Source organism: Gossypium hirsutum, chromosome A11, assembly GCF_007990345.1.
Source record: "Gossypium hirsutum isolate 1008001.06 chromosome A11, Gossypium_hirsutum_v2.1, whole genome shotgun sequence".
Classification (NCBI taxonomy): Eukaryota; Viridiplantae; Streptophyta; class Magnoliopsida; order Malvales; family Malvaceae; genus Gossypium; species Gossypium hirsutum.
The window spans coordinates 2,726,770-2,744,595 of NC_053434.1; the positions used below are offsets into that span (position 1 = coordinate 2,726,770).

The window sequence follows — 17,826 nt, forward strand, 5'->3', positions numbered from 1 at the left end:
GCATGGGCCAAAAACGACGCCATTTTACCACAGTCCTTGTGCGCGACCCGACCCGACCAGAGGTCCGCATGTTTTCTAGGGAGGGGCTAATTTCACTTTTAGCCCCTCCGCCTTTTTATTGTTTTCAAATAAGTTTATTTTTTCCTTTTAATTTGACCCCATGGCTTTGTCCCGATTTCAAATTGGTCCCCTTGATGCTGTGCGTCTTGGGAAGAGGGGGAAATTTCCTTTTTAGCTCTTTCCTCTTTACCCGTGTGTTTGATTTAGTCCTTCTTACTTTTATTTATTTCAAATTCGCCCCAAAATCCCGTTTTTAATTCATTTTAATCCCTGTTTAGCTAATTTTGCTATTTTGTTATTAAATTGATTAATTTGACTTATTTTAATTTTATTATTATTGTATTGGCTGTTTATTACTATTATATTATTTATTATTAGTATTATTATGTTCATTATAACGGCCATTATTATTATTAGCATATTGTTGTAATTAATGTCTTATTATTATCTTTATAATTATTGCTATACTTTTATTTCGGTTGTATTTAGGTATTAAAATATTGTTATAATTTTAATCATTATTTTCTATTGTCATTAATATGTCATTTGTTTATTATCATTATTTTTTTAACACTATTATCATCATTATATTTACTATTTTTAATATTATTACCATTATATTTTTTTATTATTACTATCATTTTTATTATCCGTCGTATTTTTAAACTATTTCATTCAATATTTTGTTGTACATAATTATTCAATTATTCTATCAAATTTTATTTGCTTAAAAGATCGTGTTTTAATATCGTTTAAGTTTTAAAATTATTTTATTCAAAAGTTTTCAAAATAAGGCAATACTCGGTATTTGGCATCTTCGAGAAGGTTGTGCCCTAACTTACTGGGTTCCGATTTTTTTCATATGACCCAAATAACTTAATATCATTTTTAAACTTCACTGCATAAGTTTTAAAAATCAAAAGACAAGCTCAGTTTCGAAAATGTGAAATGTCGTATCCTAACTCACTGGGTATGACATTTTATTTCTTCGAAATAAGAGAGTCTTAGCATCCAATTTAATTTATTCAAGTGTTCTTTTTAGGAGGATCGTATTCTAAAATCTTTTCAAATTTTCAACATTAAGACGTTAATTAATCAAGGGCGTTACGAGGGTGCTAACCCTTCCTCGTCCGTAACCGACCCCCGAACCCTTTTTCTCGAATTTCGCAGACCAAAATTATTGTTTTAATAAATCAAAATGTTTTATTAAAATGACCAATCTCAAGGTAATCTGATCACACCTCAGAAAAAAGATCGGTGGCGACTCCATTTTTGTTCTTAAGTCGACTCGCGTGCTTTTCAAATTAAAATGGTTTTGACATTGATGTTTATATATAAAGTATAATAACAAATTTAACCCTTAACATTTACACATTTATTCAGTTTGACCCTACTCTTTTATTAGAGGTAAATTAAAAATTATTAAAACTAATAAGGCTAAAAGGTCAAAAAAGTCTTATTACTAAATAAAAAAAATCAATTAAGCCCATCTAAATTGTGTTGCACAACCTCGATCTTTACGGTATAAAAATCATTATAGTATACAAATCTAAAAAGTTATAAAAAATAATTTTTAAAATCCTTAAAATTATTTAAAAAGTATAAAAATGTTTTTAAATATTTAAAAAATTTTAAAATTAATCACATTCTGATGTATCACCCACATGGAAATTTATGTGTATGTCAGATCAGCAAAGTTAACAAATGTTAAGCTTTCCATCTATTTTGGGTGAATTGACAAAAAATACAAATTAATGACTAAAAGAGGCGAAATTTTAAATGGAGAGCTAAAATGACTTTATTTGTAAAGTTGAAGGGCTAAAAAGGTTATTACGCTTATAATTATCATATGTATTTTTATTTAGACTAAATGCTCAAATTGAGGCCTAACCTTTTAGGGGTTAATCATGAGGGTTAAACGTATCAAAATGGTTACATAGGGCCTAAAATTTACAAAAGTGTTCAAGCGAAGGCAAAATCTTTCAAAATGGCCAAATAAAGGTCAAATTTTTTTTAAAGTGCTCAAAGGCTTTTCAAATGTTATATATCAAGCTTCAATTCATTTTTTTTTCTATTTTTTCAAGTAATATCTAATTCCATTAGCATGTGTTTTATTTTAAATTAAGTTGAAGTACGTGAAAATTCTTATTTAAGCATTTTTCTAAAATTTAAGTCGTTATATAACAATTTTGAAATATTTGACCCTTTTGAACATTTAGCTTTACATATTTATATTTGAACTGCATGAAAATACATGTTTTTTTTTTACTTTCCATCTATAAGATAATTTTCCAAATAATTTTTTTATTCATTGAAACTAAACTAGTTATCTTTCCAAATGCTTGTGAGAATATTCGAAAAAGTATTAACACTTAGAATTTGTTTATATAACACAGAGTAACTGAATGAATTACAGAGAATATCCATTAGAAACTAACTTCTTCGACTGTCATTAATATTGGAATGAAGCATGAAAATGTAGAAAGGTATTGTATTGTATCTGAAATCGATTAGAGGTGCAAGAACAAAAGCAACACTAGTAGCTAAGAAATACCCCAATATCCAGATCCTCCTCTGACTTTATTTTGCCAATGCAATATTGTTTTAGCCTCAGAAAATTTCAGGAAAATCAAGTACAGCAAAATATAGGAGTGATATGTACTAACCCAATAAATGGAAGATCGAGAACCCTGAATGCACATAAGATGGCACTAGAAAATACTTCATTGACCAATGAAATTTGATGATCTTCCACCAAAGATAGAAGGTATAGTGACGATTGTCAGCAAGAAGATAAGAATGAGCAATGCTCTAAAAATCCATTAATCGCATGAGGCAATAAGAAAATAATTAGGTTGTTCTGTTGCGAATAAATTAGAAAAAGTGTTCTAAATTAATTATAGTAATTTTAGTTAAAAGTTCAAAAATTTCATGTAAATAATCTGTTAATGGATTAGTAAATTTTTTAACTGATAATAATTAATTCGAATAATTATCTTAATTAGAATAATTAAATTAACAAAAAAATAAACTGACTGAAATAAAGATACTATTTTAGATACCATTTTAAAGTGATTTGCGGTACAATTTATTCAAAAATTTATATAAATTTTTAATTTTTAAATGATAATGTGAAACTATATTTAAGCTTTCATATTTTTAAAATTTAAAAATCTAAAATAAATTTAATTACCAGATACAATACAAGTAATAAGTGATCATAGTCTGATTCTCTCCCTTAAAACCCTGCCCTGTCCCTTGCCCAAAATCGGCCACCTGTCGGTTTCTCAGCTGTTACCAGTCACCACTCTCTTTCGCTCTCGCACACACATTCTCTTTTACAATTTCAAAATCCCCAAAAATCCGCGAGTCTCTGATGGCGCAAAATAACCTTAAACCCTCAATACCCTAAAACCCTTCTTCTTCTTCTTCTTCTTTTTTTGGTTTTGAGAATCAGTGAAGTGAAATGGATGGAGTGAATAGCAGTAGTAATATCCAAAAAGATGATGCATCGACTAGCACCGGAGGAGCTCAAACGGCTGCACAACCTCAACCAAAGCCGAAGCCAGTCGTGGTGCAGAGTGCGAACGCGCCACCGCCTTTCTTGAGCAAGACTTACGATATGGTGGATGATCCCGCCACCGATGCCGTCGTTTCTTGGAGCTCAGCCAATAACAGTTTCATTGTTTGGAACCCGCCGGAGTTCGCACGGGATGTTTTGCCCAAGTATTTCAAGCACAACAACTTCTCCAGCTTCGTCAGGCAACTGAATACCTATGTACGTCCCCTTTTCATTTTTTTAAACCTTTTGCTTTATTATTTTAACATATATAGTTATTGCAGTTAGTGTTTCAAAGCCTTAATTAGGAAAAAACAAATGGATGTGTTAAATTCTATTTGATTTACTTGATTATTAGGATTGTTCTGAATAGATTTAATTGTCCTGGAACTGATCAGCTCAAATAAAATCCATTTATGGTTGCTGAGAAGATTCAGGAAAACAAAAACCATAGAGGATGAGTTTGAGAAATCGTCCATGTGAAGCTAAATTTATAGGAACACGTTCAGGTCAGGAGTATATGATTGTATTGGTGGCAGCAAATCTGTGTTCTGGGTTAGGCTTTAGTTGCATTGGTTTTGATAACGGCCCTATCTAAACTAAATGTTATGTTTATACTGGGGACTTGATGGCTTTGTTCCATTTTCTCCCTAGTCATGGTTTTTGTGATTTGAAGTTTTAATTTTGCTTCCTTCTGAATTTTCTCAGCAACTAAATGGAGTAGAAAAGGGGAAGTTCGGAAAGATAGCAGGTCAAATGTTGATCATGACGTGGTCACAAAGGTTGTCAAAGGATAGTTACTGTTATATGTCTTTGTTTGTTGTCACTAGTTTACACATTTTTGAAGGACATTTAATATTAGACGTGGTTAGTAACTGAGGGGTGCATATGAATGTGTGACCAAGATAATCATCCAGTTCATATCCTGATAATCTATCACAAAAACACATACTTCATTATTCTAAGATCAGAGTTGAATTTCCTTTTAATAAATCATTGTGCCATACCACTCTTAAGAAAGTGGAAAAACTGCAGAATAAGTTAGATGTTTGTGTATTTTTTTTTTCTGCTATAAATGCAATTCTCAAACTGTATTTGTATTTTTTTTTATGTATGTTGCATGTAATATTCAAATTCCTCTATTTTATATATATGTACATCATAAATATATACTCTATTCTGCTCATGCATGATCCTAGGTGTTTGATATTGGTTTTCATTCCATAAATATGAGATTCGGAACTCAGATTATCAAAATGGATTATATGTTCTATATTTTCTTATTATGCAAGAGCTACTTTTGAGCAGTATGTATCTTTGTTGGAAAACAAGAATATTGGTGCTTGTAAACTGTAGTTTGAGAATTGTTTCTTCTCATTGTTAAATGAAATCTTATGGTATTGTTTGGATTTGATTGTAGTTTATCCATGCTCCTCCACAGATTTGCTAGGGAATGGGATGTATATTACTTTGGCATCTTAGAACTGTGGGTGTTGCATTTTGTTTATCGCATGATCCTGCACAGGTTTCCTTTGGAGTGGGATATATGTTACTTTGGCATCTTTGTAGGTTGGCCGTTGCATATCATCACTTTCTTCATTAAATATTGCTTAACATTATAGACGCATGTATTCAGGTAAGCTTGTTTATTAGTTAATGTCTTTAAAAATATTTTAGGATGTTCATGATATAGGTCCGCATCAAATACATGTACCTTTAAAAATAATAATGGAATACTGGTGTTGATTGAGGGTTCAGCCATTTTGGGATAACGGTGATAGGAAACCAGCAACAACTGAGAAGTAAATGTCTCTGCAAAATACTTTTTTAACTTAAAAGATACAGGTTAAAGTTTACATAAAATGGTATTAATTGTCTAATACTTCATCTGTTACTGGGAAATTGAGGTGAACTATGTGCAGCTGCTCTGAGACTAATTATGCTTTCGTTTGATGTGGCTTTGCCTTGAAAGCTTTAGCATTTTAAGGGAGAATAAAATCATACATGGACTTGGAAAGCTTTCTTCTAATTGATTGTGAATTTCTTTGTACCGAGTTTAGGCACTTCTTAGTGTTTTTTTTTTTTTTTTTTGTTATTAACTTCTTAGTGTTATTGTGTAAACATGTTTGGACCGTTTCTTGAGGTTCCTTTGAATCCAATTTCCAGCCACAGTGGCCTTTGTATTAGTTTTTGCAGTACTGTATTTATTTGCCTTCTGCAAGGTTTATTTTTTGCATAACATGGATATATTGTTCTTCCGCAACTAGAATTGCCTTGGAAGATGTGTGATTTTCCTTATTACTTCAGCTGTCAGTAAAAATTGAAATTTCAAATTTGGTAGTCATAGTAATGTTAGAACCTTATCTTAAAATTAAATTTCAAGTGACGTTTGGGAAGGCTTGCTCATTTGTTATTCAATGTAGTTGAATTAGTTGACTCAAGCTTCCACCTCCTACTTGTGCTTGCCTATATAATCTCTACAGGAGTACTGTAATTGAGTCAAATTTCTGAGCGCAGTTTGAGCTCTTATTTGTTACTCTGTACCTTCTTTTGAGGTTAGACCAGTGTAAGAGGTTTCCTGATAAGGTTTGCCTTGGGATTATTTAAACTAGTTCCTATCGTGTATGAAATAGCTGTTCATCCTACCAGTGATTATAATGCTTTTAAGAGATGGATGTTTTATGTCTGTACTTATGAACTTCTTTTGCATAATTTGCTTTGGACTGTCATATTTACATAATTTCTTGTATTTTGTCAGTAACAATTCTGCTGAGTGATCTGTTTTCGTTTTCCCCCCATATTTTCTTTTCTTGCCTGTGTTTTGATAGGGTTTCCGGAAGGTTGATTCAGACCGATGGGAAGATTCGCAATGAGGATTTAAGGCCAGAAAGACCTGCTTCTAAACATTAGCCGCCGAAAGCCTGCCCAGGGCCATGGTCATCAGCAGACACAGCAAGCACATGGACAGAGTTCATCTGGGGGTGCTTGTGTTGAGGTTGGGGAATTTGGGCTTGAGGAAGAGGTTGAGGCGCTTAAGCGGGACAAGAATGTGCTTATGCAGGAACTTGTTAGGTTGAGGCAGCAGCAACAGTCTACAGATAACCAAATGCAAACCATGGCACGACAACTTCATGGGATGGAGCAGTGGCAGCTGCAGATGATGTCATTCTTGGCAAAGGCTGTCCAGAGCCCTGGATTTTTGGCTCAATTTATGCAGCAGAAAAATGAGAGCAATAGGCACATAACCGAAGCCAACAAGAAAAGGAGACTAAAACAGGATGGTATTGTTGATAATGAGCATTCTGCTGCCTCTGATGGACAGATTGTTAAATATCAGCCTTTGACGAATGATGCTAAAGCAATGCTCAGGCAGATTGTAAAAGGGGATACTTCTACCAGGCTTGACTCCATTAACAACTATCATGATAATTTCCTGGTTGGTGATGGTTTGTCATCATCTAGTGGATTGGATGGTGGGAAATCTTCAAGCCATGCATCAGGAATGACTCTTCAAGAGGTCCCACCAACTTCAGGGATCTCGGTGGGTCGCCTCTCAAGTGCCATATCTGAGATTCAATCTTCCCCATGTACAACATCTTCTGAAAAGATTACAACAACACAATCTACCGATTCGAGTGCACTGGTTGGAGGAGAAAAGGTCCCATCCATTTCCATTCCTCAAACAAATACAATTATGCCTGAACTTTCTCAAATACCAGAAATTGTCCCGGAAAGTGTTGTTGATATCCCCACCGAAGACTGCGTGGAGTCTGAAACTGGGAATGGGGGATTTATTGATCCCATTTGTTTGGTTCCCTTAGAACTTGATGACATTGCTCCTGATCCCGACATAGATGCCTTACTGGATAGTTCTAGTTTCTGGGATGACCTTATTGTGCAAGGTCCAGTGCCAGAGGATATTGAAACAATCTCAATGGATGATAAAGGCTAGGGAAGTGGGCAGCTGATGGACAAATCTTGGCATACGGATAAGTCTTCTTGATAACAAGATTGGCTAATCACATTTGTACAAAAATGTACATGGCCTTCAGTTCATTTGAGGTAAACCTGAAATTTTATCTGTCGACTTATATTCACATTATCCTCCATCTTTAGCCATTGGGAAATGACCAATGCCTTTCATGATGCACACACAATTTTGTTTTCAACTGCCGTAAAAAAGGGTAAAAGTACCATGAAGGCTTTTTTATTACGAGTTAGATTAAATTTTGTCTTTTTACTAAAGAAATAGACAAATTAGTCCCTGTATATTATATTAAAGAACAAGTTTATCATGTTTGTAAATTTTTTTTTACTGTTAAAAACTGACGCAGCTAACAAAATAATCAAACAGTTACATGTGACGTGTCACGTGTATCTTATTCTGACATATAAGGATCAGTTCTTTATAGTAAAAATGGATGGAATATTTAACAGTAGGATTATTTTGTTCTTTGATCTAACTTATAAAGTTGTTCATTTTTTGAGTAAAAATGATAAAATTTAATTTGACTTATAGTACAAAAGTGTACCTCTACTAAAAGGTAAAATTATCCATAAATTTTAAAAGCCTTTTGAAAATCCATTTACAACTAACTAAAAGCTCCTTGAATTAACTCATAAACACCAGTAGGCAAAAAAAAATAGAAACTCATAAACACCCAGGGAACTGAACAAAAGGGACAACAAGGAGAGATAGACAGCTAGATTTCAAATAAGTAAAAGAAACCCTTAAATTGAAATCATGCCAATTGGACCATAGCTGTGGTGCTAACGGCATTTGTACATGTTCTCAGCCCTAAAATAATAATATCATAAGAATCTTCTTTGTGAGAGGAGTCGAGGTTAAGGAATGAGATATCTATCTATGTCTATGAGTGTACCGGTGACTCGAATAAAGTTTTAATCTCCGTGGGTAGTCGCATTGCCACTGTCCTGTTACCACTGTTATGGTGAGCATTCGATTAAATTAAGTAAAAAAATTGAGTTAATTAAATTTACGAGTTTTATTTTATTTTCTTAACTTTATTTGAAATTTTTTGAATCCGAGTTAAGTGAAATAAAACTTGGTTCGAGTTGGATCGAGTGAAATTACTCGAATTAAATTAAAAAATTAAAATTTTGTTACAACATAACTAATTCTATGTTAGAGTACGTAAATTTAAAACTATATATATTTGAAAAAAGTTCAAAGCAAAAAAAGAGAAGGTAAATGATAAACTTGAAGTATTAATCCATTTATTTAAGTCCAAAAAATTATTTAAATTTTTTTTATAATTTTAAAAAAATATATATAAATATTAAAATTTTTATAAATATTTTGAAATTTAAAAATTATTTTGATTTTGATTTTTGTAATTTTTGTTGAAAAAAATATCAATTTACTCATTTTTAAAATAGACAAGGATCAAAAAATATTTACACATCAATATGTCATTTGAATTGTAAAGTTTAACTTGACTCAAACTTGAAACCCAAATTACTTGACTCAAATAACTCAATTCAATTAACTTGAAATTTAATTTTTTTGAATTGAATTAAATTTAACTCACCCCTAACTAAAATTAATAAATTTGTATTACACAAGTTAATGGAAATATTGGATCCAAAGTGTGTATGTATCCTCTTTTAATGGGGACTTATCTGACCAACAATCGTTTAAATCTTCCTATAATATGCAAAATGCAATATACAAGCACTTTATTTGTCAACCATTCTGGCGATTATAATTACAAACATTAAAACATTATATGAATATCCGAGCTTAAATTTAACTCGATTAAGCAATACAAAGCTCAAGCTCGGCTCAAAAATTCAACTTCAAATGGATTGAGTTTCATTTTCAAAGCTCAAGCTTGAACCAAAATGAAAACTAAATTATATGCTCATTTACTTAGTAAAGAGCAACTTGGTTTCAATCAATTGCTTCACACAGCAGACTTGAGAAAGGAATGCTTTTGAAGTCCTGCAAATCAATACAATGTAATTGCCTAATTCAGTCTTAAAATTGTAATTTTGTGAGCAAAATACCATGATTGCCCTTATACTAGAAATCGCTGTACATCAGCATAAAATGCACATGGCACGCCACATTTAATAATCTGATTATTCTGCCAACCATGTCAGTTTTTAACAGTAGAAATAGATGAAATTTTTAACGAAAGGAATCAATTATTCTTTGATCTAATATATAGAGACTAATTTGCCCATCTTTTGAGTAAAGGGGGCAAAATGCAATGACTCTTAGTACAAAGATCTCCATTGAACTTTTCTCTGACTTTGTGCCGTTACTTTCCAAATCTGGTTTTCAATCCACAATTTTGCAGATCCAATCTCAACAAAGCATTGCTTAAACATAATCGAAAAATACTCAGTAAATTGATCAAATGAAAATAGCAATATATTATTCACTAAGCTTTAGTGAAGTAACAGAAAAGTCAATGCTGTGCCAATCCCATTAAAACAGATATTGAATATAGATGGCAATGGCAATTCTAATATTGATCCAGAACAAAGGATAAATCTACGTCTAGACGAATACCGAAAACAATCGCAATTCGAAGCAAACAGCTTTTAAATCCTTGGTAGAACAATGATCAATCGCTCTTACCCTCCTGAGATCCAAGTTCTTGCAAGTAATGTTCGGCTTCCAAGGCTGCCATGCACCCTGCATTGTTGCAAACACAGATTTTAGTTCAAGTAAACTACAACTCCATGGCAACACTGCATAGCAATATGCATGTTTTGCAGATTCAAAAGAAATGGATTCGGGTTTGCTATATGAACCATTATCTATCATGAAAAACTGATAAACTGAGAAACTGCATATTTAATTGCCTAAGTTTCTTACTATATAGTTCTCAACACAAGTATTTGCAGATTCAGAAGGCAGCTTGATGATGATTAAAAAAGGAAAAAAGGACTAACCGGTGCCAGCCGCAGTAACAGCTTGTCTATACTTCTTGTCCTGGACATCTCCGGCAGCAAAAACGCCGTGCACGCTGGTCTGAGTTGTACCTGGTTTAGTGACAACGTAGCCATCTGAGTCGAGCTCCAGCTGACCTCCCAAAAACTTGGTGGCAGGCTCGTGCCCGATGGCAAAGAATAGTCCATTGACTTTCAAATCGGAAACTTCTCCGGTGACCAAGTTCTTCACCTTGAGCCCTCCCAAAACCCTATCGCCGTAGGCCTCTACGACCACCGAGTTCCATATGACTTCTATCTTAGGGTTCGAAATAACCCTGTTCTGCATAATCTTGGATGCCCTGAACGTATCCCTCCTGTGAATGATGTAAACCTTGGACCCGTACTTGGTGAGAAAAGTGGATTCTTCCATGGCGGAGTCACCTCCACCGATCACTGCCAAGGGCTTCTCCCTGAAGATCGGAGCTGCCCCATCACACACAGCGCACGCCGAGATTCCCCTGTTCCAAAACCCCCCTAACCCATCCCCTGAACCGGGGAAATTAAGCCGCTTTGCTACGGCTCCAGTGGCCACAATAACCGAGTCAGCCAAAACAGTTTTCGAATCGGCGAAGATCTTATACGGAGACGAAGAAAAATCAACCTTGTCAACAGTTTCGGTAAAGATAGTAGTACCAAACCGAAGCGACTGGTTCCGGCACCGCTCCATAAGCTCCGAACCCATGATACCATCCGGGAATCCAGGGAAGTTCTCGACGTCGGAAGTGGTGGTAAGCTGACCACCAGGCGCAATATCGTTAGCCATCCATCCCTCAAAAAGAATAGGCTTGAGCTCAGCACGAGCAGCGTAGATAGCGGCCGTGTGAGCGGCGGGGCCACTCCCAATGATACAAACCTTGGTCGTTAGAGGAGAGTCCGTTGCAGCCATGGACGGAGAAACTGAGGTGGAAATCGACGGTGCGGCGGTGGGAACGGAACTGTTGGAGAAACGGAGCTGGAAATAGAGGGCGCTGGCTTTTGCAAACAAAGTTTTCAAGCAGGCACTAGGGTTGGATTTGCACATTTCCCCCTTTTATTTTGAAAAAGGGGTTGGTTTTCGTGTATGAATTGATGATGACAATTTGAGAAAGATTGTATGAATTGGGCTCTTATGAAATTAAAATGTGAAGTAGTCCGCAAAAATCAAAATGTACAAACACTTTTGGGTTCACATTTGAAATTTCTATTAATGTGTAATTCGTGGATTGATGTTTTTGTTGTTGTCACTATAGTAGCATTTAGATTTAAATAATTTAAAGAAAATCTAAAATTTAATAATTATTTTGCTTGTTTTAGGGTTAAAAACATAAAGTTCATATTCTTGACCTTAGTTTATACTTATTCTAGGCTTTGTTCATTGGTTTGTTCCGAGTATATGCTAAAGCAACCAATCAAGTTAGTTTTATAAAAAAATTTAAAATTTTCACGTATCAATGAAATTTAAATTTAAATTTAAAGATTAAATTAAGAAAATTTATCCTTAAATATTGCAAACAAAAAAAATACCAAAATTAAAGATTAAATGTTATTTTAATTTTTTTAACAAATAAAAATATTATTCCGAGGTTATTTATATTTTTTATATAAAAAATTAAAATATACTCAGAAAATATATTATCATTTTAATTTTAAAAAAATAAAATTATAAACATATATGTTTTAGAAAAATTCAGATGTCACATAATCTAATAAATCTTAATCCCTCTTTCTCCAATGGCATTTTATTCGTAGGGATTGAAATATTAATTGTGGAATTAGAAAAGTCATATAATTGGACTTTCTAGAATCTGCCAAGTGCTAATGGAGGGCGACCCACAAGCCTTCTAGATTGGGCCTTTGTTGCCTAAACCCATGAAACTTCGACAACAAAGCTGCGATAGCCATTGGCAGATATTATAACCACCGGATTCAACCACAATCCCCCAAAATATTAATCTTTATGAATCCGACATGGAGGATATATTCATTGTAACAAATATTGCACCGCCTTTCTGTAATTACTCAAAACTTGAGGTATATGTTACGTACGATGACTTCGTCTATCAGATTTTGAACGTATCCTTTCGGCTTTAGTCTTTCATAATTACTAGATGGAGGGCCTAGCCTGCTGATGGTGATTGAAACATGGATTTAAAATGCTTTCTCTAGTTTGTTGTATGTTGTAGCTGCATGAAAATGTAAGAAGATCATGTAGATAGCAATTAGGTGCTTATACATTGGAAAACTGCAAGTATTTAACTTTGCATGTTGGGAATGTTGGCGGCTGTTTTTGTGTATTATTATTACATGTTCTCTGATGTAACACCCCCGTACTTCAACGTATCAGGATGTTATATTTGTTACCGAAGCAACTATTAAAAATTTCATATCAATGTATCATATTATTTAATTAATATAGATCATTAACTCATTTCAGTAATAATTGAATTTACGATAGAACTAATTATGAGTTAAAGGAGCTCATTAAAACATCTATAATTTATCAAAGGTCAAATTGTATAGTTCATTAAAAAATTTGAACTGTCGTTGCGACATTGGGGTTTCCACGTTGTGACATGGCGAATTTGTCATCGTGACGTCTCCATTTCCTACAAGTTCCATGTTTTATTTATTTATTTATTTTTTTATATCATTACTTGAGCCATATTCAAATGTCATAACTGCTACTTCATTTTACATATCATCCACTTATATCTATTTCTAATCTCAAGTCCTCATAAAAACATGATATTCAATTAAAGATAACAAAGTTTATAAAATTAACACAAATATTAAGGATAACATGAGGACTTCACTACAGCAAAAAAGGTTTTTAGCGGCGTTTTGAATAAAAACGCCACTAAAGAGTGAGCATTAGCGGCGTTTCTAAAAAACGCCGCTAAAGATCGATCTTTAGCGGCGTTTTTAATAAAAGCGCCTCTATAGGTTCACATTTAGTGGCGCTTCAAGAAAAAACGCCGCAAAATTTACGCTAAACGCCGTCGTTTTAGTGGAGCTTCAATGGCATTAGCGGCGTTTGTACAAAAACGCTGCTATAGATCAGTATTAGTGGCGTTTTCAAAGAAGCGCCGCTAAAGGTATGCATATAGCGGCGTTTGTTAAAAAATGCCGCAAAATTTTTTTGCAAAACGCAATCGTCTTATATTGACCTTTTTAGTGGCACTTTTATAAGAAACGCCGCTATATGTCTTATGTAAAGCTTTTAGTGGCGCTTGTATAGAAAACGCCGCAAAAAATTTTGTGAAATGATGTCGGCTTGTGTAGAGCTTTTAGTGGCACTTTTATAGAAAACGCCGCAAATTCTGATCTATAGTGGCGTTTTCTCTAAAAATGCCGCAAAAAAACTTTTCATCTTTTTTTTTTGTACTTTAAGTGGTTTATTTATGTTAAAATACAATTTATTTTTAATTAAATATTTATATTTTTCAGAAAAAATAATGTCACATAGGAAAATTTTGAATGTAAAAACATAGAAAAATATTTGTTAAAAATGATAAAATACTATTATTTAAAATAATTTTAAAGATTTTTGGTATATGATTGATTGTTTTTTAATTTATATGTTAAATATTTTCTTATATAATTGTAAAAAGAGATTGTATTAATTTCAAAATATTGAATTAATTATCATTATAGTTTAGGGTACTTTACGGTTTAGGGTATATGGTTAAGGGTTTAAGGTTTATGAGTTATTATTTTAAGGTTTAGGGATTATGGGGTTTAAGGGTTATGGTTTAAGTGTCCGGGGTTAGGGGTTTAGAGTTTATGTTTTATTATTCAGGGTTTATGGATTATGGATTAGGGATTATGGGTTTAGGGTTTTGATTAATTAGTATTTTTAATTTATATATTAAATAATTTCTTATATAATTGTGAAAGAGATAGTGTTAATTTTAAAATATTAAATTAATTATCTTTATAGTTTAGGGTTTACGGTTTACAAATCAGCGTATATGGTTTAGGATTTTAGGGCTTATGAGTTACAACTTTAAGGGTTTGTGAATTATGGTTTAAGGGCTGGTGTTTAAGGTTTAGGGGTTAAGGGTTACGGGTTAGTGGCCAGTTTAGGGGTTAAGGGTTACGGGTTAGGTTTATGGTTTTAGGTTTTAGTGTTTAGGGTTTAATGTTAATAAATTATGGTCATGGGTCTGGGGTTTAGGGTTTATGGGAAAGGTTTAGGATTTTAAGGTTTAGGGATTAGAGGATTAGGGTTTAGATAAATTAGTATTTTTTAATTTATATATTAAATAATTTTTATTTAATTGTAAAAGATATAATATTAATTTTAATATCGTAAAATATTAGAGTAGTGGTGTTTTTGAAAAAAATGAAATTATTTAGATTAAATTTTTAGATTAAATTATTGAAGAGATAATAGATAAACTTTATATATTTAAATATTAGATTTAAAAAAATGATAACAAATAAAAATTAAATGCAAAAAAAATGAATATAAAATGGAGGTTAGTGGCGTTTTTGAAAAAAATGCCACAAAAAGTATTTATCTTTAACTAAAACGCTATCGTTTTAATTGGAGCTGGAAGGGGATTAGTGGCGCTACCTTACAAACGCCGCAATATATGGGATTTAGCGGCGCTTTTCCAAAGCGCCACAAAAGTTTAAATTTTTGATGAAACGACGTCGTTTTCTTTTCTAACTTTTTATCCCCCTCATACCCGACACTTAGCCATTTCCAGTGTTAATTTCCACCCTTTAACAGATTTCCCCCAATTCCCCTAATCCTTAAATTTTCCCCCAAATCCCTAAGCATCCGAAGCTCCTGAGGCTACCCGACCACCTACTCGTCGCCGTCCGCCGTCCTCACTGCTCCTGAGATTTCCCCCAAGTGCCTTTGGAATTTAGCAACCGAATTTTTTGGCACCAACTTTCTGCTCAACTACGCAACAAGTAAGTGTGTGCTTGTCTGTTTTCGGTTAATTTCTGTAAATCACCTACTTGTTTGTTTGTTTTCGATTATTCAAATGTGTTGTTTTTGATTGTCTGGGTCAGATGTAAACTTAGCTGAAGAGTATTCTATTTCATTCTATAGGCTGGAAAGGTGGATCATGGAAGAATTTGATGTGGGATATCCTCTAATTTTGTAATCTTGTTTTTAGGATTTTTCGTCAATTTCTCTTTTCATTATTTTTTTTCTAGTTTTTGATCCGGTTTTCAGGAATATCTTTTTTTCTTTTTTACGAAATCGTGTTTGGATTTTCGGGTTCGTGTTTGATTTCTTGTTTTTGAATTGGTGGAGATTGGGTTAGTTTTATATTTAATGCTGCGATGTTTGACCTTTGAAAGCTAAGCTTTTACAATAAACTTTGCTTGAATTCGATGGACATTTCTCCTATTTTGCGATTTGAATATGATTTTAAAAAAGAAGAAGTTATTTTCTTGATTTTTGGTGGGAGACGTTTCTGGATTTGGTTTCCAGAAATGAGAAAGCCTATGACTTTAACATGCTTCTTGTATAGAGTGAAGCTCATTGTTTTTGGTTTGAATTTTGATAAAAGATTGTTTTGATTCTGAATATTTTACATTTTCATTTGCTTGAAGTTCAAATGTTGTTATTTCTCTTATACGAAGTATAATGGGAAAGCTACTAGGTTCTCTGTTGTGTTGTCTTTCTCATTTACTTGTGGTTCTCACTTCTTTGGTTTTATTTAGTTTACTACTAATTTTAATCTTCATTTTGTTTTACAAATGTTGAGAAATGATTGTGTTTGGATAATGTTTAGTTGCCATCTCTCTGGTACACATGCACTGTCAATCAGTCTTTTTGTCCATATCCATGTTTATATTTTTATATATCTTTATCTCTAGTTTGTAAATATTATATAAAAAAAAAGGTGCAATTTATCTGTCTCTTGTTTGAGTATTGGAGTTTAAGGCGTGATTCCTGCATTTTGTTCTGGGAATTTTTAGGTTTATAGTGCTGAAATATAACAGTATGAAGCTAATTTATAAAGTCTATGGTGCTTTCAATGTATTTGCATACTTTCTGAGTTACATGTCCAACAGTCCTTTCTATTTGAATCATGCAGAAAGATATAGATTTGTTTTTCACTTTGGAGGAGGGAGTTCAAAGAACTTTGGACTGCATTACCCTTGAATTTGGTCTGACCTGTAGACTATTGTTCTGCTGAAGTATGTCTTATTTAGATGAGGCTGAAATATTTTTTTCCGATCGGCACTGAAAAAATGAAGGGGGAAAATGTGATAATAGTAAAAGCAAGATAGTATGTTGTCTTTTCAAGTGGAAAGTGTTGTCAAAGTAGGAGAAGTGATGCTCACATTTGTGATGGTTGTAGTTAGCATCTTGTTTGTTCTTTTAGGTTGACTATTGGATTTATTCAAAAACTCATCCTTTTTCCTGGATACGGAGGCTTTAGAATTGAGTTGAGTGGGACCTGACTTTTTTGTACATTGTTCCATCTTTTCCCCTCTTTTTTTATTTTTCACTTTTCTTTTCTGCAGATAGAGCCAATCCCAAGAGGAAATCTGCCTCCTGGTTTTGATCCAAGTACTTGCCGCAGTGTGTGAGTGTTTGCCTAGATTTTTTTTACTTCTTTTTCCCCTTTCTCCATTTTGTTTTGTTTGTATATTGTGATGGACGAGCCATATGTATTTTCCTCTCAAGTGAAACAAGTTTTTTATTCGAAAGATCCAATTGATGAGGGTTGGTATGTTGTACTCCGGAACACCCCTAGAGACTTGTTTGACATGGGTAATGGAAGTAGAGATGACATCGTCGAAGGATCAGAAACATTACCTTTTCCAGAACAAAACTTAGATGAAAATATCCCTAGTACTAGTACACAACATCAATGGGTTCGACGTGATGTGGATGAAGATATTTACGAATAATGATGTAGTAAGATTTTACGATTTTTAAATTATATGTACTATTATAATTTTAATCTTGGTCATGTTATATAATTTAACTATTTTATATGTACTATTATTGTTGTAATTTGTTACTAAAACTTTAACTATTTTATGTGTATTGTAGGAAAAATGCGTAGAAGAAGATTACGAGATTTAAGTATTGTCCAGAATACTTCAAATTCGGAAGAAGGAAATAGTGAACAGCAGACAATTGTTGGATCTTCGAATGTGCCGGAGACACTTGACGAGACTGAAGAATTTCAAAGTAATGTTAAGTTAATTTTCCATGTGTTGACTTTTATTATTAATTTTTTGTCAATTTTAATATAATAATAGTATATCATTTTTCAGCT

General features: G+C 33.1%; 2 protein-coding genes across 3 annotated transcripts; one reads left to right on the top strand and one right to left on the bottom strand.

The window, feature by feature from the left end:
- The first annotated feature begins 3,458 nt into the window (after positions 1–3,458).
- Positions 3,459–7,648, top strand: LOC107923678 (heat shock factor protein HSF8-like). Its single transcript, NM_001327225.1, is given in 5 exon segments — positions 3,459–3,838; positions 6,448–6,480; positions 6,483–6,487; positions 6,490–6,500; positions 6,502–7,648. Coding segments are annotated over 5 exon segments (1,431 nt in total). The 5' UTR covers positions 3,459–3,526; the 3' UTR covers positions 7,572–7,648.
- A 1,654-nt stretch (positions 7,649–9,302) lies between these two features.
- LOC107923676 (thioredoxin reductase NTRB) lies at positions 9,303–11,799 on the bottom strand. 2 transcript variants are annotated; one of them, XM_041080549.1, is made up of 3 exons: positions 10,547–11,771; positions 10,230–10,286; positions 9,303–9,584 (listed from the first exon to the last, which is right to left on the bottom strand). In XM_041080549.1, the coding sequence occupies exons 1-3, from the start codon at positions 11,604–11,606 to the stop codon at positions 9,547–9,549; spliced, it is 1,155 nt and encodes a 384-aa protein (XP_040936483.1). In that variant the 5' UTR covers positions 11,607–11,771; the 3' UTR covers positions 9,303–9,546. The 2 variants fall into 2 exon arrangements, with proteins under 2 accessions (XP_040936483.1, XP_016709344.1); XM_016853855.2 differs by lacking the exon at positions 9,303–9,584 and having other exon boundaries at positions 9,998–10,286; positions 10,547–11,799.
- Between the last annotated feature and the right edge of the window lie 6,027 nt (positions 11,800–17,826).

Bases quoted from the DNA above. Each gene is read 5' to 3' on its own strand.
- LOC107923676 (XM_041080549.1), bottom strand. From the start codon at position 11,606: ATGTGCAAATCCAACCCTAGTGCCTGCTTGAAAACTTTGTTTGCAAAA. The intron at 10,287-10,546 runs GTTAGTCCTTTT...GCAACAATGCAG, and splicing joins TGTTACTGCGGCTGGCACCG to GGTGCATGGCAGCCTTGGAA. The intron at 9,585-10,229 runs GTAAGAGCGATT...ATTGATTTGCAG, and splicing joins AGAACTTGGATCTCAGGAGG to GACTTCAAAAGCATTCCTTT.